This window comes from Podarcis vaucheri (genome assembly GCF_965113315.1).
Source record: "Podarcis vaucheri genome assembly, chromosome: 1".
In the NCBI taxonomy this organism is placed as follows: Eukaryota; Metazoa; Chordata; class Lepidosauria; order Squamata; family Lacertidae; genus Podarcis; species Podarcis vaucheri.
The window spans coordinates 80212955-80233580 of record NC_138759.1 but is presented as its reverse complement, the minus strand read 5'-3'; the positions used below and the strand labels follow the sequence as shown (position 1 = coordinate 80233580).

Sequence of the window (20626 nt, the reverse complement as noted above, 5' to 3'; positions counted from 1 at the left end):
CAGTGGTATTCAGAATATCACTCATGAAATCACCCAAGATATCCCTCAAGTAATTAAGGAACAAAAGAAGAAAAGGCACCAACACATGCTTTAGCAACTAATCTACACTTAATGACCCACCCAGTGGTATTCAGAATATCACTCATGAAATCACCCAAGATATCCCTCAAGTAATTAAGGAACAAAAGAAGAAAAGGCACACTAATCTAGGAACTTCCTCTCTGCCCAGAACGTTGGAGGCTATACACCACACCCCTCAACAGTATTTATAGGAACTCAAACACCAGACTCTGCTCTGTTCCAGTAACAAGAAGCCGAAAGCACCAGCCTGAAGATGACGAGTGAGACCTCGTCGAAACGTCGCACAGACACCCCGACTCTTACACGGGAAGACACCCGAAGACACCAAAACCTGCATTCTTGTACCCGTGAAAATCTACGAAAGCAAATATATATATATATATATATATATATATATATATATATATATATGCATGGATCTCAAGGAAAGACACCACAACATCCCTTTCACGAAAACTACTGCTCCATTAATTAGCAGAGAAGCTGCTTCTCCTTTTAACCTCCCAGAAACATTAAAATGCTACATTACTGAGCTCTCACCCTGGCCCATCAGCAGTCTCCTTGGGATAATAACAACTGCTATTAGCCAGCTGCTGAACTTGATCATCAGGTAAAAGCTCCATTTTTCGGGTGGTGGAATTGTAGAACAGCATAATCTGAAAGTGGAGTCAGCATGGTCCCTCCCCTCCAGGTCTTCCTTTTCAAAAGGAATATGATACAATGCCCTCTGCTGCTCAACTCACTTCTACTGACCTGTACTGATGAATGTCTTCAAAGGACTTGGTGTTGTTAATAGCAAAGACACAAAGGAAGCCTTCTCCTGTCCGCATGTACTGGTCTCGCATGGCACTGTACTCTTCTTGGCCTGCTGTGTCCAAGATGTCTAACAAACAGGTCTCTCCATCAATGACGACTTGCTTTCTGTAGGAATCCTGCAGGGTCATAGGAGAATTAAGAGGCATTAGAAGAGGAGCAATCAAGCAAGCACCAGCGTATCTCCTCTATCTGTATTTCATTTACTTCGCCTATGGCAATCCTGAATCCTACCTTTTTGTTTTCCTTCTGCTTCTCTCCTTAGTGACGGAACCAATGGAAGAGTAGCATGCCCTGGTCTCCTTGCTCTACTGCCAACCCGACCCCCTCCCCTCCAGCTGCTTAACTTGCTTGTTACCTTGACTTGATGTTTTCATCACTGGGCTGAGACATTATCTCAGCTGGGGTCCTCCCTTGCTCGTGGATGTATAGTCCTAGCTTACTTTCCCTAGTTACTGATGGAGCCAATTAGATTAGAAGGCACTCATCTGAAAAACACAACTGAGATGCTGCTCAACTGCTGGACTCACCCAAATCTAGTGAGTAGGAATTTTAAAGAGGGGTGAATTTAGGTCAGTTTAGCTCTCTCTTTATCTTGCCACTGCCAGGTTCCTACACAAGACTCATTTCTTATCAAAGTCTCTCCCTTCTTGAATCTGATGCTCACTCCTGTGCCATCAAATCTATCCATTGTTAAGTCCATGCTGTGTCTGCCTAATGACTACGTTAAGCCCTTCTGCATATGGACACTTCTGTGCAGCACTGGCCTCTCCTACAGGAGCTCTGTTTCCACTTAAAATTCAATTCATGAATTGCTGTGGAAGAGGATGCTCAAATGTCCCAGGGAATGCAGGACATATTCTGTTAGCCTGCCAGCATCAGTACCTTCAATAATAAAGAGAAGCACACAGTAAGAAAGGGGAAATTAGCAGGAAGGGAGGACTTTATTGAACATAATACTATAACCATTATGTTCTTTTCCTCCAAAGAACCATCTCACAGGTCTACGGTTGTTGGTGGGCCTGCCTTTAAACTTCCTGGTGGCAGGAGGGGGGTATGGACTTTTTATCTAGCAGAAAGCAATTCTTACACCTTAATTTAAAGAGCAGGAGGGTGTTAACAGGTCTGGAAGCCGTCTCAGTCTGAGTGGATTTCGATTCTATTACCCTGCTGGTTAAAGCCAGTCTCTTAAAATGGAAAGAGGAACATTTGAAGAGGTGACACCTCTGGTGCCAGAGTAGCAACTAATACAGCCAAGGCCCTGTTCTTGGAACTGACAGGGCTGCCTCAGGACAGACAAGGTATGCCTTTGACACCAGAGCTGCCCAGCCTTAACACACCTATTTTCTTAGCTGTATTTAGTGTATACTAATCCTTCTAAAAGCAGCTTTGCTCAAGGGAGAGTCACAATCATCTCCTGTGGTCACACCACATACAGGCCAGTTAGTAAATATACCGTGGGCAAGCACTGAATGGAGTTCATGTGCAGCATAAGCATTTTCTGTGTGCCTATATCCACAATACAGCACACCATGACTAAGTCGCACCTATGAGAACACCCAATAGGTCTATTCTAGCATTCCATTCTGCATGGCTATAAAATACACTGACTGGAAAGGCTTCCTTCCATTCCCAAAGGCCAAGAACCCATTTTCTCTCAAATTCTGAGAGAATTGTCCCTAAAATCCCCAACAGTTTTAACAATCCCAACTCATTTGTGGCATTAGCTGTTCTGAGAAATACTTCTAAATGGGATATAGTAATTTACCAGGTACTTCTGTGATGACAACTTTTGAAGGGCTATGGACTCCCTGAAAAAGTGAGTTCACACACAGTTCATCCGCCCTAATCTTCCACAGTAAAGTCAGAGGCAAATAAATTCATTCAGCTTTTATGCGATCTCCTTTTCCACCTTTAGTACACTACCTTGGAGTTTCTGGTTTTCAACTTTCTGCCTAGCAACCTGAAAAGTGAAACTGTGCTTGCTAGAGCTGAGGGAAAAAGGCAGCAGCAGAACACAGCAACACCGAGGATAAGGCACATGCACACTTCCACCATATGCCTCACTACCCCAGAACTATCTGAATAATGTACACTGTGCATAGCTGCCCCTTGCTCCTGGAGGAAAACCAAGGGGCAAGGAAGTGAACGGCTTGACTTCCAAAAAGAACCAAACATTAAGAAGGGGCCTCCAAATTCCTTTGGAAACCAGAAGCATACCTATTAATTCACTAGTGTTACTGTTCTGACACAAACAAAGATATATATATCAGCTGCTGAATCCCACAGTCCACTCTTTAAATATTCAGAAACTGCCCAGATATGCTTCTAAGATATGCTTCACTGTGACCATCCTAGTAACTAACTCTCCAAGGGGGACCTGGGAGACAGAACAATAACTGAAAAGCCCAAGAACATTGAGTGATTGCTTGGCTTGATGCCAGCTGCTTTCAAGGTGACTGGCATCTCACTCTTTCATGAGAGAGGGGGAGAGAGAGAGGCATTTATATAACCCCATCAATAATGTATCAGCTGCCTCCCCAATGGCTTTTCAGAAGCGTAATGGAAATGGTCTCTTTGGTTGCTCCAGCACTGTGTTCCCATCTTTGTATACAGATGCAGCTTGCTTCAGTGTGGCTCAGGCTGAGGGTGCGTACATCTACTTTTGAGGGAGGGGAGGAAACCTCTCCAAAAGAATACCCCAATCCCCATAATCAAAATAAGGGATATCAAATTAGATCACAGTATAGAAACCTTCACAGACCCTTTCTGGCTTCTAATGGCAAGTTCCCACCTGCACATTCATCTGTCAACTGGTTCAGTACCTAATGATGTGATCATGTGAAACTTTTTCTAACACAGATTACACACACCACATAAAACAGTTTACACATTTAGCTCCCAGTCATTGCACAACCAGCCCTTAATCTGTAAGCAGGCTAAATGAGCATGTTTTCAAAGCATTCTTCACAACCAAAAGGCTAGAAATGTGGTCTTTTTTTAATTAAGTAAAGGTTCTCAGGATTCTGCAGCTGCACCTGAAATATTCAATTCTACAATGCACAAGACAATCATTTGCAGACATATCCCATATTACTAGATCACTAATTACATGATAGCCTTATCCTGCTAATTGTTTCCGTAGAAGATGTTTGCATTTACATCATAATTTAATTGCATAATTCACATCATAATGTAATTGCATAATAATTGCATGTTTGCATTTACATCAACTTCTCACAAGGAAAACAGAACCAATGCATATACAGATCCTTAGCACTGAACTTTTTAATTCCAAAAATAACTGAGTAGGGCTGCAATCCTATGCAGTTACCTGGGAGTATGTATCAATTCACAAAAAGGGACTTATTTTTTTAGTAAACATGCACACGTATCCAGTTTGTCCATTTTGTCATTATTAGCCAGATCCATTGTCCCCCCAGTTTTTCTCAGCCACCATTCTTGCAGTTAAAAGACTAACTGGGATTCAGCATGGTAAGAGAATCCTGCCTTGGAATCCTGCGACTGATTAGACTGCTTGGAAGCGCAGCAAGAGCACAGATGTTTTAAAAACAAACCAAAAGGGAACATCAGCTCACACCAGTCAAGGGGCTCATAAGGAAGAGAAGATCCCTGAGGGAAGCTCCAATCTGCAAAAGTAATCAGGCCCACAAGGTAGTTTTGGCCAAGTCACACCCACCTGCATTACACCAGATGTTATATTCTGAGACCACCAGGCCTCCCCAACTTGGGCCATGAGGCTGCTTTGGTCAAACCACAACCACCTGCCCTACACTTGGGTGGGAGAAGTAAAGACACAACTGGGCCAAAGGAGGGCTTGCAAGCGTTGCCAATCAACTGACAGTTGGGGGCTGCACAGCTCCAAGGGAGGTGCTTTGCAAGCCCAGACAATCAGCTGCTAACCCACACAGGCAAAAACATGCCACCTGATGTTAAACTTGGCCCCCAGGGGAGATGACGGTTCAGCCCACCAGCTAGATCCAGTTTCCCAACGCTGCTGTGACACCGGAACTTAAAGCAACATAGTCAGCAACTGTGTCACAGTGCCTACCCCATTCCCTCCCTCCTTCCCCTAATCAAAATGCCTGATGCTAGGCAGTGGTTGGGGTTATATGAATAAGCTTTACGCAGCACGTTTTCATTGTACTGGAAGAACTGCAAGTAGTAAATAAAAGCAAAATAAGAGAAGAGAAAGCTAAACTGAGAGACACAGAGGAAGCAAAACCAACTCCCTACCAAAAAGAAAGTATTTTAATACTTCTCTTAGTCAAAAAGCAAATTTTAATAATGCTCCGACAGCTGAAGAAAGTTCCAAGTTCAGAAATCTGAAGAAAAAAATACATTCCCCCACCCCAGCAACAAAAGGGCCAAAGGTTGTAAAGAATGGAAAGTCTGCTGATGAGATCATCTCTGAGATCGTCTATATAAATCAGTTCTGTAAGTACAAATTCTGAAAATGTGGGAGATGTGCTGCTTTACACTACTGATATCAACACCTCATTAAATGAACAATTAGAACCTTAAAAATGCTGATGAGGTCTCAGGTTTTGAGGACCATATTTAAGGTCTGGGAAATCATCCCTGACCACTGGTCCTGTTAGCTAGGGATGATGGGAGTTGTAGTCCCAAACATCTGGAGGGCTTATGCCTGGTTAAGCACCTTTGGAATCCTTAAATGCTGGTGGAATGACCTTAGCAAATGTGAATGAATGCAAGAGGCCTCAAACAAGTCACCAATTCTCACTTAATTTTGCATTAGCAGAATTTATTTATAAGAACTCCAACTCCCAGGTATCTTTGTTCCCATTTTATTGCACCCCCAATGGTTCTTCCCCAGACAACCTATGGGGGGGGGGAGGGAGAAAGATAGCTTCTGGGTTATATAACACTTTAGCCCCTCAAGGCTATGGAGGGAAACATTCTGTATCAGGGTGATGCAAAAGCAATCTTTCAACTTCTCTCTTTGCAAGGAAAATCTGGGACAGGCGCCACATGAGATTGCTGAAGGAAGCCCAAAGGTTATATGCAGGTGTGCACATATGTATGTGGCATACACATGTACATGTGTGTGTAGGGTTTGGAGGTGTGAGTGGGTGTGTATATAAAAATGTTTTTATTTAAGCTATTTATATTCCACCTAAGTAAGTGTGGGTGTGTATCTCATAGAACCGTAGAATTGGAAGGGACCCTGAGCCCAACTGCCTGCAATGCAAGAATCTCAACTAAGGCATCCATGACAGATGGCCATCCAACCTCTGCTTAAAAACCTCCAAGGAAGGAGAGCCCACCATCTCTCGTGGGATGCTGTTCCACTGTCGAATAGCTCTTGCCATTGGAAAGTTCTTCCTGATGTTTAGTTGGAATCTCCTTTCTTATAACTTGAAGCTATCGGTATAGCTTCTCTAATCTGTTCAGGTCATCTTGAATCCCAATTCTGTCTTTTGTGGCATTGGCTACCCCTCCCAGTTTGGCATCATCTGCAAATCTGGTGAGCATCCCCTCAATTATAATTTCATCCAAGTGGTTTATAAAGACACTGAACAACACCAGGCCCAGGATAGAACCCTGAGGCAGAACCCCACTTATCACTTTTTCCCAGGATGAGCACTCTTTGGGTTTGGTCAGTCAACCAACCATATGTGTTTTATGAACAGCATGCCAAGAGCAATGGCTGCAGGTGAAAGGGACAATCACAATACCTGCCACTGCAAACACACCTCTCCCTGATTTTTCACATGCAGAAATTTTTCCCATGGAGACCATTAAAAAACTTTTGCAATCTCCCACTGGCAACCTGGAGTTGTACTGTTTCAGAATGACTGTCTTGTGAATTTATTGAATGTGTAGATTAACATACAAAACTTGCACCAGAGGTGACTCAGGTTTGCAAACTCTCTGGCTAGTACCTTATCCACAAGGAGAAAGCATGGCAATAATTAAAGTTGCCACAAGCTCAAAAAGTGGTGGAGCTCATGGTGGCTTGTAAATATTTTTTTTACCAGCCATTCTCTTTCAAGTAGGATTGATTTCAAATTGACTTTGTGTCTCCTCCACAGCATCTCTCCTACTGTGCTTATTATTCCATTGAGGGCCTGCCACTGTGCAAGGAAGGAGAGCTTTTGCTTTTCTTCTATAAACTGCTTCTGAAGTTGGGTTAAGCTTTGTATTTGACTGCTTTCGTAGGAGCCCATGATGGATGCAAAGACAACCAAGGCTAAAGGGGGAGGGAGATTAAAAATAAATGTCTATGGATTAGTTTTGAACATGAGTAGGTGCTTACCTCTATCGTGGGATCATACTCATCAACAAAATGGTTCTGGATAAGCTGAATGGTCAAAGCACTTTTCCCTACGCCTCCTGCCCCAACTACCACCAGCTTGTACTCGGTCATCTTCTGGTCAACCCCGGTTCAGGGTTCCCTCAAAACACAGCGGCCTGAAAGAGAAGAGAATTGGACATAAAGCACATGAATATTGGATGAACTCTTCAGCCCCACCCTTAACACAACTATTTGCCATTAATGCTACTTGACACCATGGCACAGTTAACAGCATCACAGCATGACGACGCAAGAGCCTCTGGAGCAAAGCAAAAGCAGCTACAGCAAAGGCACTTGGTAGTCAAGGTCAGCAGTCAATTCAGGTTATTCTGCTGATACAAGACCCAGCTAGTTGCAGATTGCTGTCATTACAGGAATGTGGACAGCCCTCAACACCCACCCAGAAGCCCTGAAGGGGATTAAAGCCCTCTTATTAGAGCCCTTTTAAGGAATTATGTAAACAATGAGCAGGCAAAGCGAAGCACGGGCACAAGCAAGAAATGGATATTCATTATTCAGGCTCAGTTAAATCAATGCTTAGTAGTTTGCTTTAAAATACATTGTCAGAACAGTGCAGATGATGAAGAGTGTAGTTTGGACAGGCTTCAAACCCCTCCCCTCCCTGTCTTGACTAGCTTAGCCTTTCACATGGCCAATGCAAAAAAGACAAAATGAGATAAACACTTTGCACACGAAAAAATGGGCTACTACTAGTGACACAGAATGCCTGCTTTGCTCTTTCATGTGTTATGATGAAGTTTTCTCTCTCAACAATGAAGAATGATTATTATCAATGTTGAAAATTAACTGTCATTGCTAGGCAATTTCATAGACATTTTGGGGGGCAATTCACATTACTTGCATATTACCCGGTTATTTGAGAGACCATCTTACTCCTTGTATTCTCAGAAGGTCACTGCGTTCTGCAGGAGAATTTCTCCTTGAAGATTCTAATTTTTTAGAAGCCTGGTCTATAGTTACTTGGAGCAGGGCTTTCAACATGGCTGCCTGAGGTTTAAAAACAATACAGAACACACACACCTATCTTCAGTTATCAGTTTTTGCATTGTTTTTAAAGCTATTTTTTATTTAAATGGTCTAGAGACTAACAAGGAAGGAGATTGATAAAATACTTTTTTGATGCTACTGCTACAAGTCCTGATCACTTCTTGTATGCATACAGACATAATTTTGTTTGTATGCTGCCTTTCCATAGGCCAAACCACACTCAAGGAGGCTTACAACAGGAAAAAATACATAATTACAGCATAACAAAAGTGGTCACAAACAATAAACAAAATATCAAAAATATACAACCAAAGTGAACTATTTCCACATAAATCATAAGATTTAAAATAAAGATACAAAAAATTAACATCAATAACAGCAACAACCCTCCCCCACCATTCATGCAAATGTAATGCAATGTAAAAAGGGGGTAAATCATGGAGAGAATTAGCAGCAATTCCTACAACCACAGTGACTGAAATAAGTGCTGCCATAATTAAGGGACTTGTTGCCAGCTGTATGATCACACATTACTTTTGTCCATTGCAAACATGTGGCTGAAGATGATTCTGACTGCTCATATGTAGACAAAATATGTTCTGTGACCTGGTCCTTATTCATAACAGCTTCCATTTTCTCCAGCCCTTTTTCATGTCCTATTTTTGAGAGGAATTGTCTTTATATTTGCAGTACGTTTCCGAGCACAATTCAAAGTGTTGGTGTTGACCTTTAAAGCCCTAAACGGCCTCGGCCCAGTATACCTAAAGGAGCGTCTCCACCCCCATCGTTCTGCCCGGACACTGAGGTCCAGCGCCAAAGGCCTTCTGGCAGTTCCCGCACTGCGAGAAGCCAAGTTACAGGGAATCAGGCAGAGGGCCTTCTCGGTAGTGGCACCCGCCCTGTGGAACACCCTTCCAGCAGATGTCAAAGAGATAAATAACTACCTGACATTTAGAAGACATCTGAAGGCAGCCCTGTTCGGGGAAGTTTTTAATGTGTGACATTTTAATGTATTTTTAATCATTGTTGGGCAGGGTACAAATAATAAATTACTATTACTATTACTTTAACGCTACTGGAATTGCATACATTTTCCATGGGAAACAATTTAATTTTTCTCTTGATACTCTGCATTATGCCTTTTGATGGCAAGTTTCCATTAATGGCATTAAGAACAGACACAGGCACTCAGTAGCAGAACTGAAAAACAGCAGCAAAGTGCCTTTTATCCCATTTCTCCTTTATCATTTATTATACTGATACCCCCGCCATATGGCCCCAGAGTGCCCTCAGGGCGGCTTATGTAACTTGATAACAAAAATGTAGGAACAGTACATTTCAATTTAACTTACTAAAACTACAGACGCAACAAAGAAGCAGAAACAATTAAGAGGTCCAGTCTTAAATAAATAAAGCTGGGGGCTTGCTCACATTAGGCGGCACCCCTCTTCCAGAACATTCTCAATGAAAATTCTCAGGGGTTCCAAAGAGAAAAGCCCCTCGTATTTCCTACTAGAAACTCCAAATGCCATGGGGATGCAACAGTGCTTCTCTGGTTAGCTTAAAGCAGAGATGGGAAACGTACAAGCTGCAGCAATACCTGGAAGGCCACAACTCCCATCATCCCTGGCCACTAGTCATGTTGGCTGAGGTTGACAGGAGATGTAGTTCAACAGCATCTGTTTATGGTCCATTTGGGAAAGGGCCACACCTCAGTGGCACAGCATCTTCTGTGTATATGGAAGGTCCTAGTCTTAATCCCTGGCAACTTCAGGCAAGGATGAGGGAGATCCTAGTCAGAAATTCTGGAGCCGTTGCCGGCCAGTGTAAACAACACTGAGTTAGATGGACCAAAGGTCTCACTCAGCATAAGGCAGTTTCCTATGCTCATCTTCTTCCTAATCTCCACATCCCTGACGCAAGGCTTCAGAGGGGCCACGTCCCTGCTCCTTCTGCCTACTCTCCTCAGCCTCAGCTCAATTCTCACAGAAGAGCGGGCAACACGGAACTAATTAATTCTCCACGGGATACTCCCCAATTTCAGAATGAGAGACATTGTAATGAGGAGCCCCCCATGCCAGCTGGAAGAAGCTGACAGTCGGACAAAAATGCACTAGGCATGGCTATCCGCAACCTCTGCTGTGTATCTGGGGGAGGGAGAAGCAGAAAGTGCTTTTCAAATTCGCTCTGCCATTATCAGCAGGATTCCACCCCCAAGCTTTAGCTACTTCACAATATTTCTATGGAAAAAAGAACAGTCCTGTCTAAGCAGATGGAGGGGGGAAACCCCTAAAAGCCTGAGTATTGAAAAAAGAAAAGCAGCCCATCATCATCCCTAGCTTCTGCCTGCCAGAAGCCAACAAAAAGGGTCAAATGCTAATGATCTGAAACTGTGTGTGCCTGTTGCACGGCTGCTTCCATTTCCTCTCACTGGTTGGAACTGCTCACAGGGAGGAGCTGGTCCTGTTTTCATCTTTGTTCAGGCTCAGCAAAAATATATGACCAGTGCAGGTGGCCCCTGGCCTAGAAGCACAGGCATCAAGATCCCACAGACTTTCCATTATGTACTTTGATTGTTGTTGTTGTTGTTGTTGTTGTTGTTGTTGTTGTTGTTGATCTTAGCTTAATTTTTCACCAAGTCTTTTAGATAGGTAGATATAACAGAAGAGGTTCCCTTGCCTTCTCAGCTTCAGGAAAACTTCCAAGGCCTACTGGAATGTTTCCACTGCAAAAGTGGCTACCTACAAAACACAAGCTTGTTACTTATTCAGGGTCCTTTTCTCTGGGATGCTACCTCTGCACACAGGTTCATTGTTATAGGACAAGGTCAGGCTTCTTCAACTACTTTGCCTCCTACTGCTGTGCATAGATCTAATGGACTGAGAAGGCAAATCAGCATGGAGGGAGCCATCAAATCTTCAACAGAGTAGAGGATCACACCTCTTGACAGTCGTTAACAAAATCTTTTTGTCGAAGGGACAGAAAATTGTTTCAAAGTAAAAACATGCCTGCTCTCATCCAGGGGCTTAACACTTGAGTAGGGCTTCACCTTGGTATCTGAGCTGACTCCTGTTATGATACTTAACGTTTAAATTGCACTTTAAATTTTCCAAAAGCTTCATAAGCACTAGCTCCATAATCCTTACAGCAGCTCCGTAAGGCAGGCTTGTATCCATTCCCACAAGGCAAGTGCTGACTGCAACAGGCAGGCCAAGGCAGCCTCTTGAAAGAGCTGATTTGTGGATTTCACACGCTCCGCTACCACACCACCTCTGAACAGCTAACAAGTGGTGGCAATGTTTTATTTCAGTTTACGATATATGTATACACCACTTGTCGAAAGAAACCAAAGTAGTTAATAAGAAAACGGTTAAAATGCAAATACATGCAAAATCAAAGATATGGTAAAAACAGACAGCCAGCTGAAAAACAAAGAGCAATACAGCAATAACACCATACCTCAGAATAGGCGAAAGGTACGTCTGGCCTGCAGAATAGAAAAGCCTTTGCCACATTGGAAGCCCAATAGAGAGAGGAGGCAAGATAGGCTTCCCTAAATGGGAAGGGGGGGGATTTAGATATGTGAAATAACATTGCAGAACAGTTTCATCCCAGTATGTGGCACACAATTCCTAAGGACTTGTAAGCCACAGCTTCTCATGCACCGATGTTGATCTTGCAGAAGTGATAAGCATGGTTCAGGTAGGCTTAAGTCCTGGCATCAATATTTTTACAAATTCATATTGGCCTCATCTTTCCACCACAGCATGGTAATGCCCCCTCTCACTGCTCCAGACTGCCTCATGCCATTTCCTCTTTTTGGGGGGTGGGGGGGTGAAAAAATCATGTGAAATCATGCACAGCTGTAAAATTAAAACTAATGACCTGTATTAGAACTTCCAAGTGGTGTTTTTATTTCAAACATATGCACACCCACCAATATAAGAGGATATACACATATGCAAGGTTCTCCCCCATCCCTATTACAACACATTTTTTATCAAGTGTAAGCTGTTGTTCATAAGTATCTTAACACTGGATGGTGTAATTAGTTTTGGGTTGGGGAGAAGAACATGAGCTGACTACTCTTTGCATGTTTTGAAAGATAAAAAGGTTGTGAGCCCTTCCTACATACAAAATACCCTCCTAAACAACCTTCGCCAAAGCCCCACATGGCAACATTTTGCAGTTCACTGATTCTCTATTATTTCCAGGATGTGACAACTTCTGATTTCAATATGTGGGAACCTGTCTCTTGTGCAGGTGTAACATCACTCGTTCTCATCATGGTGAGGAGATTGGAAGATTGCCATGTGCTCCTGGCTTAATTCCCCCATGCCAATTCCATGGATTATTTTAACCACAATGAAGTGGTTATGCAGACAGAGTGTTACATCAGTGGCAACCAGGTTTTGTTTCAACCTGAAACCCACTTCAAACTTTGGTTTTAACTCTGCTGTGATTCAGCAATTAATTTCATTCACGCAGATTAAGTACTGATCAGCATTAGAGGCAACTGGCACAGCGGTGCCTATACTCCCATAACCGTCTCCTTTATGCAGAGGAAAACGGTCACATTAATGGCCTAATTAGTGGCACACAGAGGAAGGTTTTAGGATCCTGAATTCTTTTTTTATGTTCATCCATGCTGTACACACAGCCATCTTGCACAAAAAGGCTCCACATATGCACGGAAAGCAGTTTGTTTCTGTCTCCTTGGAGCCCACAGCATCCCTATAGTGCTAAGCTTCCCTCTCCAATGGAGGTAACACAATGCCCATGCTGAGGATAAGCCCACTGCTCTCCAATTATTCCAATCAGATCATCACCTTGTCACAAAGGGAACACAAGTGAGCCTTACAAGCAGGCAGGGACACAGGACTGGTGCTACAACTCAAGAGTTAGGGAGCAGCAAGAAAAATATGTAGTACAGCAGGGGTTCCCAAAGTGGGGGGTACAGCTTCCTGGGGAGCAGCCGGGTTATGGGTAAGAGGCATGAGGGCAACAGAAGCTGCTGGAGGTGTGAATGACTATCAGATTTTGAAAACCTGGTATCATTAGATCAAGTTCATCACTTTTCTTGAATTAATTAAAGTAAACAATTTGAATACGATTTTGACTTACATGTGCAATTAATTGCTACTGTTAAATTTTATTGTGTTATTATTTTCCTTAGTGGGTCGTGCAAAGCACTTTTCTGAATAATGCCTTTTTATAAGGTAGGGTAGAGGGGCACAGGGGATGAGTTTATGGAACTAAGGGGGAGCCGTGTGGTGAGAGAAATACATGAGCTAGAAGCAACTCATTTGCTTTTAGAATCAGAAACTATAACCAACAGAACATCCACTAGAACATCCAATAGCCATATAACTGGGGAAACAACACTATTCTAATAATATTCTAACATATAATCAGTACTTCTTACAGTTTATTTTCAGTTACAAAAGTCTGATATCCAGTGGCGGAGATCCACTCCGGCCCAAAAAACACAAAGAATGTGGGAGAAGAAGAGGTCAGTTTTCCATTTCATACCATACTTTAGATATACTAAGTACAGTGATACCTCGGTTTTCAAACTTAATCTGTTCTGGAAGTCCGTTCTTAAACCAAGGAACACTTTCCCTGATGAGGCCTCCCGCTGCCGGTGCCCTTCCACCATTCAGCTTCCATTCTAAGACTGAGGTAAAATTCGAAAACCGGGACACTACTTCTGGTTTTGCGGAATTCATAAACCGAATAGTTCGTAAACAGGGATGTTCTTAAACCCAGGTACCACTGCAGTGATGAGGAAAAAATTGAGCAGTTTCCAAGTATCATCAAAGTGTGGTGCAAAGTGAGGCTGAACCCTCCCGTTCCTCTGAATTCTCCTCTTAGAGGAGGAACAGAATCTGTTTCTCCCACCTAGCAGGATGGAAGACCCCCCCCCAAGAGTTTTCCATGATGCATGGGAGAAACTGAGGCAGGGTTCTTCCACTTTATGCTGGGCTCCCAGCTAGAGATAATCACCATAAATGTTCATGGCTGTTGCCAACAAGCCAGCAACTATCCAACTGATTTCAGACCATGGCGGGGGATGGGGGGCAGACCAGCTTTTCTGCAGGGAGTGATCTTCAATGCAGTCTGGTCCATTTTGACAGATGTGCTCAAGCCCAGGAAAAAGTGTTATTTTAAAAGAAAAACTCTGAAAAGGAGTGGGTGATTATAAAGAGTCATTCCTCATTATTAGTCATGCTGTGTGCATGTGCAGAAAACTGGCACCTGTGACCCTCGTGCAACCAGATTTCAGGTAGCAAGAGCAGCCTTGATGTACAAAATATTTTCCAAGCGCTTGAACTACCACAAGATATCTCCACAACTGCAGCTCATCCTTGAAGAAAGCAAGACAGACTATGTGGAAAATGAGAAACAAAAGGTACATTTATTATGTAGTAAGCCAGCTGTGCCAAATTGCCTCAAAACATCCTCCACTGCTGTGACCCATCATCCCATGGCAGATTGCAGAAGTAACAAAGTAAATTTCAAAAACACACCCAGGGCATAATGCAGCCAAAGTTAAGCAGCTTTAAAATTCCACTGATATCAACAAGAGTTAAACACATGTTCAGCTCTCCCACTGAAATATTGAAACTTGATGTGCCTTAAATCACATTACAGTGGTACCTCGGGTTAAGTACTTAATTTGTTCTGGAGGTCCGTTCTTAACCTGAAACTGTTCTTAACCTGAAGCACGACTTTAGCTAATGGGGCCTCCTGCTGCCGCCGTGCCACCAGAGCACGATTTCTGTTCTCATCCTGAAGCAAAGTTCTTAACCTGAAGCACTATTTCTGGGTTAGCGGAGTCTGTAACCTGAAGCGTATGCAACCCGAGGTACCACTGTATTTAAATAGTCAGACCTGGTTCCTACCCTTTCTTCAAGAAACTCTGGGCTGCAAACATGGCATTATTCTGTTTTATCCTCAAAACCCTGAAAGGCAGATTAGTCCACAAGATAGCAACTTCCAGTGGCGTAGCGTGGGGGGTGCAGGGGGGGCCGGCCGCACTGGGCACAACATCTGAAGGTTAGGGTTAGGGGGCGCAAATCCACGGGTTAGGGGGCGCAAATTACTTGCCTTTCCCCGGGTGCTGACAACCCATGCTACGCCACTGGCAACTTCACTTGCTAAAAGTCACCCTATGAACTTCATGGCTTAGAATTGAACCTAGGTCTCTGGAGCAGAGACCTATATGCTCCACCACAGTCTTTCACATCCTGCAAGGTAATAAATGTTTTAATAATCAGTGACCTTCTAAGGCTTTTAATGCACAAATATTAATGTACTCCCTCTGGCACTGCAACCGTCAATGTGGTGCCCTCCAGATCTTGTTGGATCACAACATCAGCCTAAACTAACATGATCAGCAGTCAGGGATGATGGGAACTGTAGTCTAAGGACATATTGGCTACTCTTGCTCTAATATCTGCTAGGAAGCCCATTTTCAGATACTCTGTCTAATCCGGTTTGGCCATTCTCCACTCATTCCGCCTCTTTCAGACTTCACTTCAGGAACAGAGATGGTCAAAACCACCACCTTCTAGATTTGCACTAGTGAACAGAATTCAAGCCTGATAGTCAGAGAGCATGAAGCGATGCTATATTGTCTGCTGAAAACTGACCAGTGCTCGATAAGAGAAACATACATTCAAATTAACCCTTTCTCTCAGCAAAGCAAACTCAGACTATGTGCGCACCATATTTTTAAAGCACATTATTTCCCCCAAATAATCCTTGGAACTGTAGTTTGTTGATGGTGCTGAGAACTGTAGTTTTGGGGGTAAATTATGGTGTGTACGCAGTCTCATTTTCAGAAGTTTTAGTTCCATTCTGTATATAGCCTTTTTGACTTAACATGCAACTTCTTCATGGAAGGGAGTAAGATGTGTTTTCCAAAGTGGAAGCTATTCAAAGGTTATTGTGATTTATTTATTTTTTTAAAAAAGAATAAATATTTTAGTCATTAAAAATATATTCTGAAAGGTATAAAAAACTGCTGTAGACAATTACTTTTTATTAGTATCTTGCAATATTTTATATGAAAGTACAGTCTATAAACATTTAAATACATAAATATAATTTTGCAAGAATCAATCTAGGGTTTTCTTTCTCAGTGGGAAAAAAATATTAAAGTAAGAAAGGTAGTATGGGCTTTCAGCCAGGTCTAATCACACAGGTGCAAAGCCACCCTTTGCCCTGACATCTCTCAACTACAGAATGAGACTTTGGGAAGCATTAAGGAGTTTGTCTATGTATATATATTGCCTTCTGTGCAGGATAAGATATAAATCTGGGTGGCAACTCACTCTGTTGACAAGCTAAGCTAGTCTGAATCCCTTGGAAATGACACAGTCCCCCTCAAAAGCAAGAGATAATATAAACTACAAAGGAACAGAACTGTTGGCATTGTCTGACATGAAACACACACACACACACACACCATTCTTACATGAACACTTCTTGAATCATAACATTTTAGGTCAGTTTCATCTGTCAGTTAGCTAAATGTTTACATGCAATCCTTCTTGCATTCAGGATACATCAGCTTTGCCACCATCCTTCTGATGGGCTCCCCAGCAACCCAAAAACTGTGGATACGACTTCTCCTATCTGCAGCAGTAGAAAGTATCAAGTTGCACCCAGAACCATCTGCACTTGTAGGAAACCTCAGGAGTATGTGACTACGAGCAACTTAAAAAGAGCAACCACTAAACTAAGGAGCCCGTCCTCACATAGTTTCATTTGACAGAGTTACAGTTCTGCCTATATCGATGAAGGGGGGGGGGGAAATCCTTTAATACGTCCTCATTTGCCTAGTCTGATAAATGCAGAGCCAACACATCTGGAGAAATTATGTTTCTTTATACATATATAAGGAAAATGCAATGCTATCAATGGAAGCGTTCTACTTCTTTTACTACACAATGTGCATTCATTGGGGAAGGAACCACCAAATAACTAAATGTATTTATCACCTTGTTGTCCTATGAAAATTGACTGTGTAAGTTCAGTCTCATAAAAATATGTGTGAGAGATTTTTGGAAAACAGCAAAGCTTGGTATAAGGTAGGGGTCCTCAAACTTTTTCAGCAGGGAGCCTGTCCACTCTCCCTCAGACCTTGTGGGGGGCCAGACCATATTTTGAAGGAAGAAAATGAATGAGGGATGATGAGCGGCACGCAAAACGGCTCCGGAGAAGGGCTGCTTTAAATGGCGGCCGCTTGAGAAGAACGCTCAGCCCACCGCAGCTCCTGTGTCTTGCAAGTGGCAGGGGCTGGGATGGCGGAGGGATGATGAGCGGTGAACGAAAGGGCTCCGGAGAGGGGCTGGCGCCAACAAAGCCCAGGCCCCTTCCTCCTCTAAGCAGTGCGGGGAGAAGCCAGGAGGGGGGAGGGGATGGCACCGCCACGTGAGGGGGAGAGAGGGAGAGAGAAAGAAAGCGTGTGCTGGCGATTCACACACTGGCGAACCATGCAGCGATTCCCGGACCATCCGCAGGCCAGATTTAGAAGGCAACTGGGCCTAATCTGGCCCACAGGCCTTAGTTTGCCGACCCATGGTATAAGGGGTTCATCTCTTAGCCATAGCTACTTTTTCTTTTCTTGCCAGCTGGAGCACAAACTTCCAGGGTAAGCACACAGAAAGAGAAATACCTGGATATGCTAAAGATGCTCCCAAACTGCAACCCAGCTAATGTCTGCCTATATGCAGCATTAGCAGAGGCATGGGTTAATTAATCTGGCAACAAGGCAATAAATTAAGCAGAATCTGATATGCTGAACTTAAGGGCTGTACTTTAAATCTTTAAATTCATAGGCAGGTTTTTGTCTGTGCAGCAGGGCTGGAGCCATTGTGGCCCCATCTCAGATTCAGCCTCTAGACTCCTTGACTGCATTTGTTTACATCCTGAGCTGTCCTTTCCGTACACAGCAGAGCATCCAGGATCTCAGAAAGAGCTACAGCAAGTCTATGAGCCAGCACACTTTATTTGAGTGGAAAGTGATCTTAATAGCTCACTCATCCGTGAGCCATTCTCAGAGCTCCATCTCCCTCCCCCAAACTGGGCATTGTGAGAAATCTTCAAGACTGAGATCAGCCAATGAACAAGGGACAGCTTGCAACTCTGATTTTTCTCATGTTAGAGGGGTGGTTGTTGTTTAGTCATGTCCGACTCTTCGTGACCCCATGGACCAGAGCACGCCAGGCACATCTGTCTTCCACTGCCTCCCGCAGTTTGGTCAAACTCATGCTTGTAGCTTCGAGAACACTGTCTAACTACACGTCCTCTGTAGTCCCCTTCTCCTTGTGCCCTCCATCTTTCCCAACATCAGGGTCTTTTCCAGGGAGTCTTCTCTTCTCATGAGGTGGCCAAAGTATTGGAGCCTCAGCTTCAGGATCTGTCCTTCCAGTGAGCACTCAGGGCTGATTTCCTTCAGAATGGATGGGTTTGATCTTCTTGCAACGGGGGGGGGGGGCTCAAATATTTTATTGGGGGGATAGAGAGACCTCAGCCCCTCCTATAAAAATACATTTATATTACAAAATGCTCTTTTTCCTAGAGCATCCATCTAAATTTAATGTTTCCTGCAAAACAATATTAAGCACTTGTTAGAAAAGAAGGCATACTGGATGCTTGCCTGTTTTGCATGCTTTCTTTTGCTGAAAAACATAACTGGACACTAAGTAGCAGATTTGCAAAGACACTTTTTGTACTAAAGGAATGATATGGGCATTCAGGACAGAGAGGAGGGACAGGAAGTTGTGCAGAAAGCAAACAGTTCCAAAACTTATGTGTATGCAAGAATCAACAGTTCTTGAGTGTTAACATGAACTTGCCACACAAACTGAGCCACCAGCACATTCCAGTTCTATCATGCTCCTGATGCTGCTCCATTCTGAGTCCTCCTTTTCTCTGCTTCTTCCTTCAGGCAAATTCAGTAAGAGACACATCTCATATGTCTACCCTCATAAAAATGGATGGGGATGGAGAACCATGCTCCTTGGAAAGGGGGAGCTGTAGGAACTGCAGGGACTGCAAAACTTTGGCAGATAAACCTTAGGAGATGCACTGATAATCCTTAAACATTTCACGTGATAATAAAGTGTAACATCATGACATAATTAAAACCCATATCATTTACTTTCCACGAAGAGATGTAAAAACGATCTCGCCTTATGAAAAAGGTGTGTGTGTATGCATGTGCTAACATGCAACAGCATTCCAGGCGGGCAAAAGGACAAAGTGTGCCTCAGGGCACATTTAATGTGCACGCCATCATGAGTAAAGACATTTCACTTCCTTGCTTGCTTCTCTACGGATCAAAAAAACCTCTGCACAACCAGACTCTATATAGTTATCATACCATCACTATACTACTTGGAACTCTACAGCACAGCACTTCCTCAACCCAAACCCCAGTTTAAAAACCTATGTTTCAGTTTTCTCTAAAGCTATCCCCATATTGGGTGAGACGCTGTCCTACATTCCAAATCCTGAAGTTTACAGCCTTCAACATTTTTGCAAAATATGACAATCTGATTAGAAAAACAAGGTGTTTCCAGACAACCGTGATGGTTAGAATATTAGCAATGTGGCCAAGAGCAGACATAATACTGCCAACCTCTGCTGGAAAGAAGTGGGAGCATTACAGCGACACACTGTCCATTAGGTGTGGAAATTTGGGATCAGAGATTTTAGTGTCACAATTTAATATCACCCCTCAATAAGATGCTGGTGCTCTTTTCAGCATAAGCTATAAAGAAACGTTGGTTCAATATGATTCCCCAGGTTTCTTTTCCTGTTTCTCCTTCCTAGCAGGGCTCTATGACCCCTGAAAGATATTAAATGTTGGATTATAGATAACTTTCTAAGTTCCATCTTTATTGAATGGCAGGAGAATCGTGCATGTGGGATATTCCGAGTGTCAGGCTTCTACAATTTCAGGCACTGTGGAAAGTGTTTGGACTATTCAGATTTTAAGTACCCAAACTTGGTATCAAAGTCATATGGCAAAGCAGAATATCATATTAGCCATCCTTCAGTACAGTTGTACTTCACAAAGTGTTTTATTGGGAACAACACATTTGCTAAGCAACGACTCGCCTCATGATCCAAAATTTCAGTATCATTTATTTCCTCTCCCAACGAATTATCACCATCTGTGCTTAATGATAGCATTTCAGCAAGAGACTCTCCTACAACACTTATGACAAATACCTTTCTGATTATGGTAGCGCAGGACCAAAGTCTTGATTAAGAAATGAGATCTTCTTCAACAACTTTATCTACTGAATGATTTTTAAATATTACCCACCCCCAAGAAGCTGTTCACCAAGGCAGAAGTTAAAACCA

At 43.0% G+C, this 20626-nt stretch overlaps 1 protein-coding gene across 3 annotated transcripts in view; it reads right to left on the bottom strand.

The window, feature by feature from the left end:
* HRAS (HRas proto-oncogene, GTPase) overlaps nt 1-20626 on the bottom strand; it is a 48619-nt gene that overhangs the window by 8562 nt on the left and 19431 nt on the right. For all 3 annotated transcript variants that reach the window (XM_082192500.1, XM_082192501.1, XM_082192502.1), the window contains exons 2-3: nt 7196-7350; nt 835-1013 (exon numbers count right to left, since the gene is read on the bottom strand). In XM_082192500.1, coding sequence (XP_082048626.1) covers nt 835-1013; nt 7196-7306 — 290 coding nt within the window. In that variant the 5' untranslated portion in view covers nt 7307-7350. The remainder of the gene's footprint in view (nt 1-834; nt 1014-7195; nt 7351-20626) is intronic.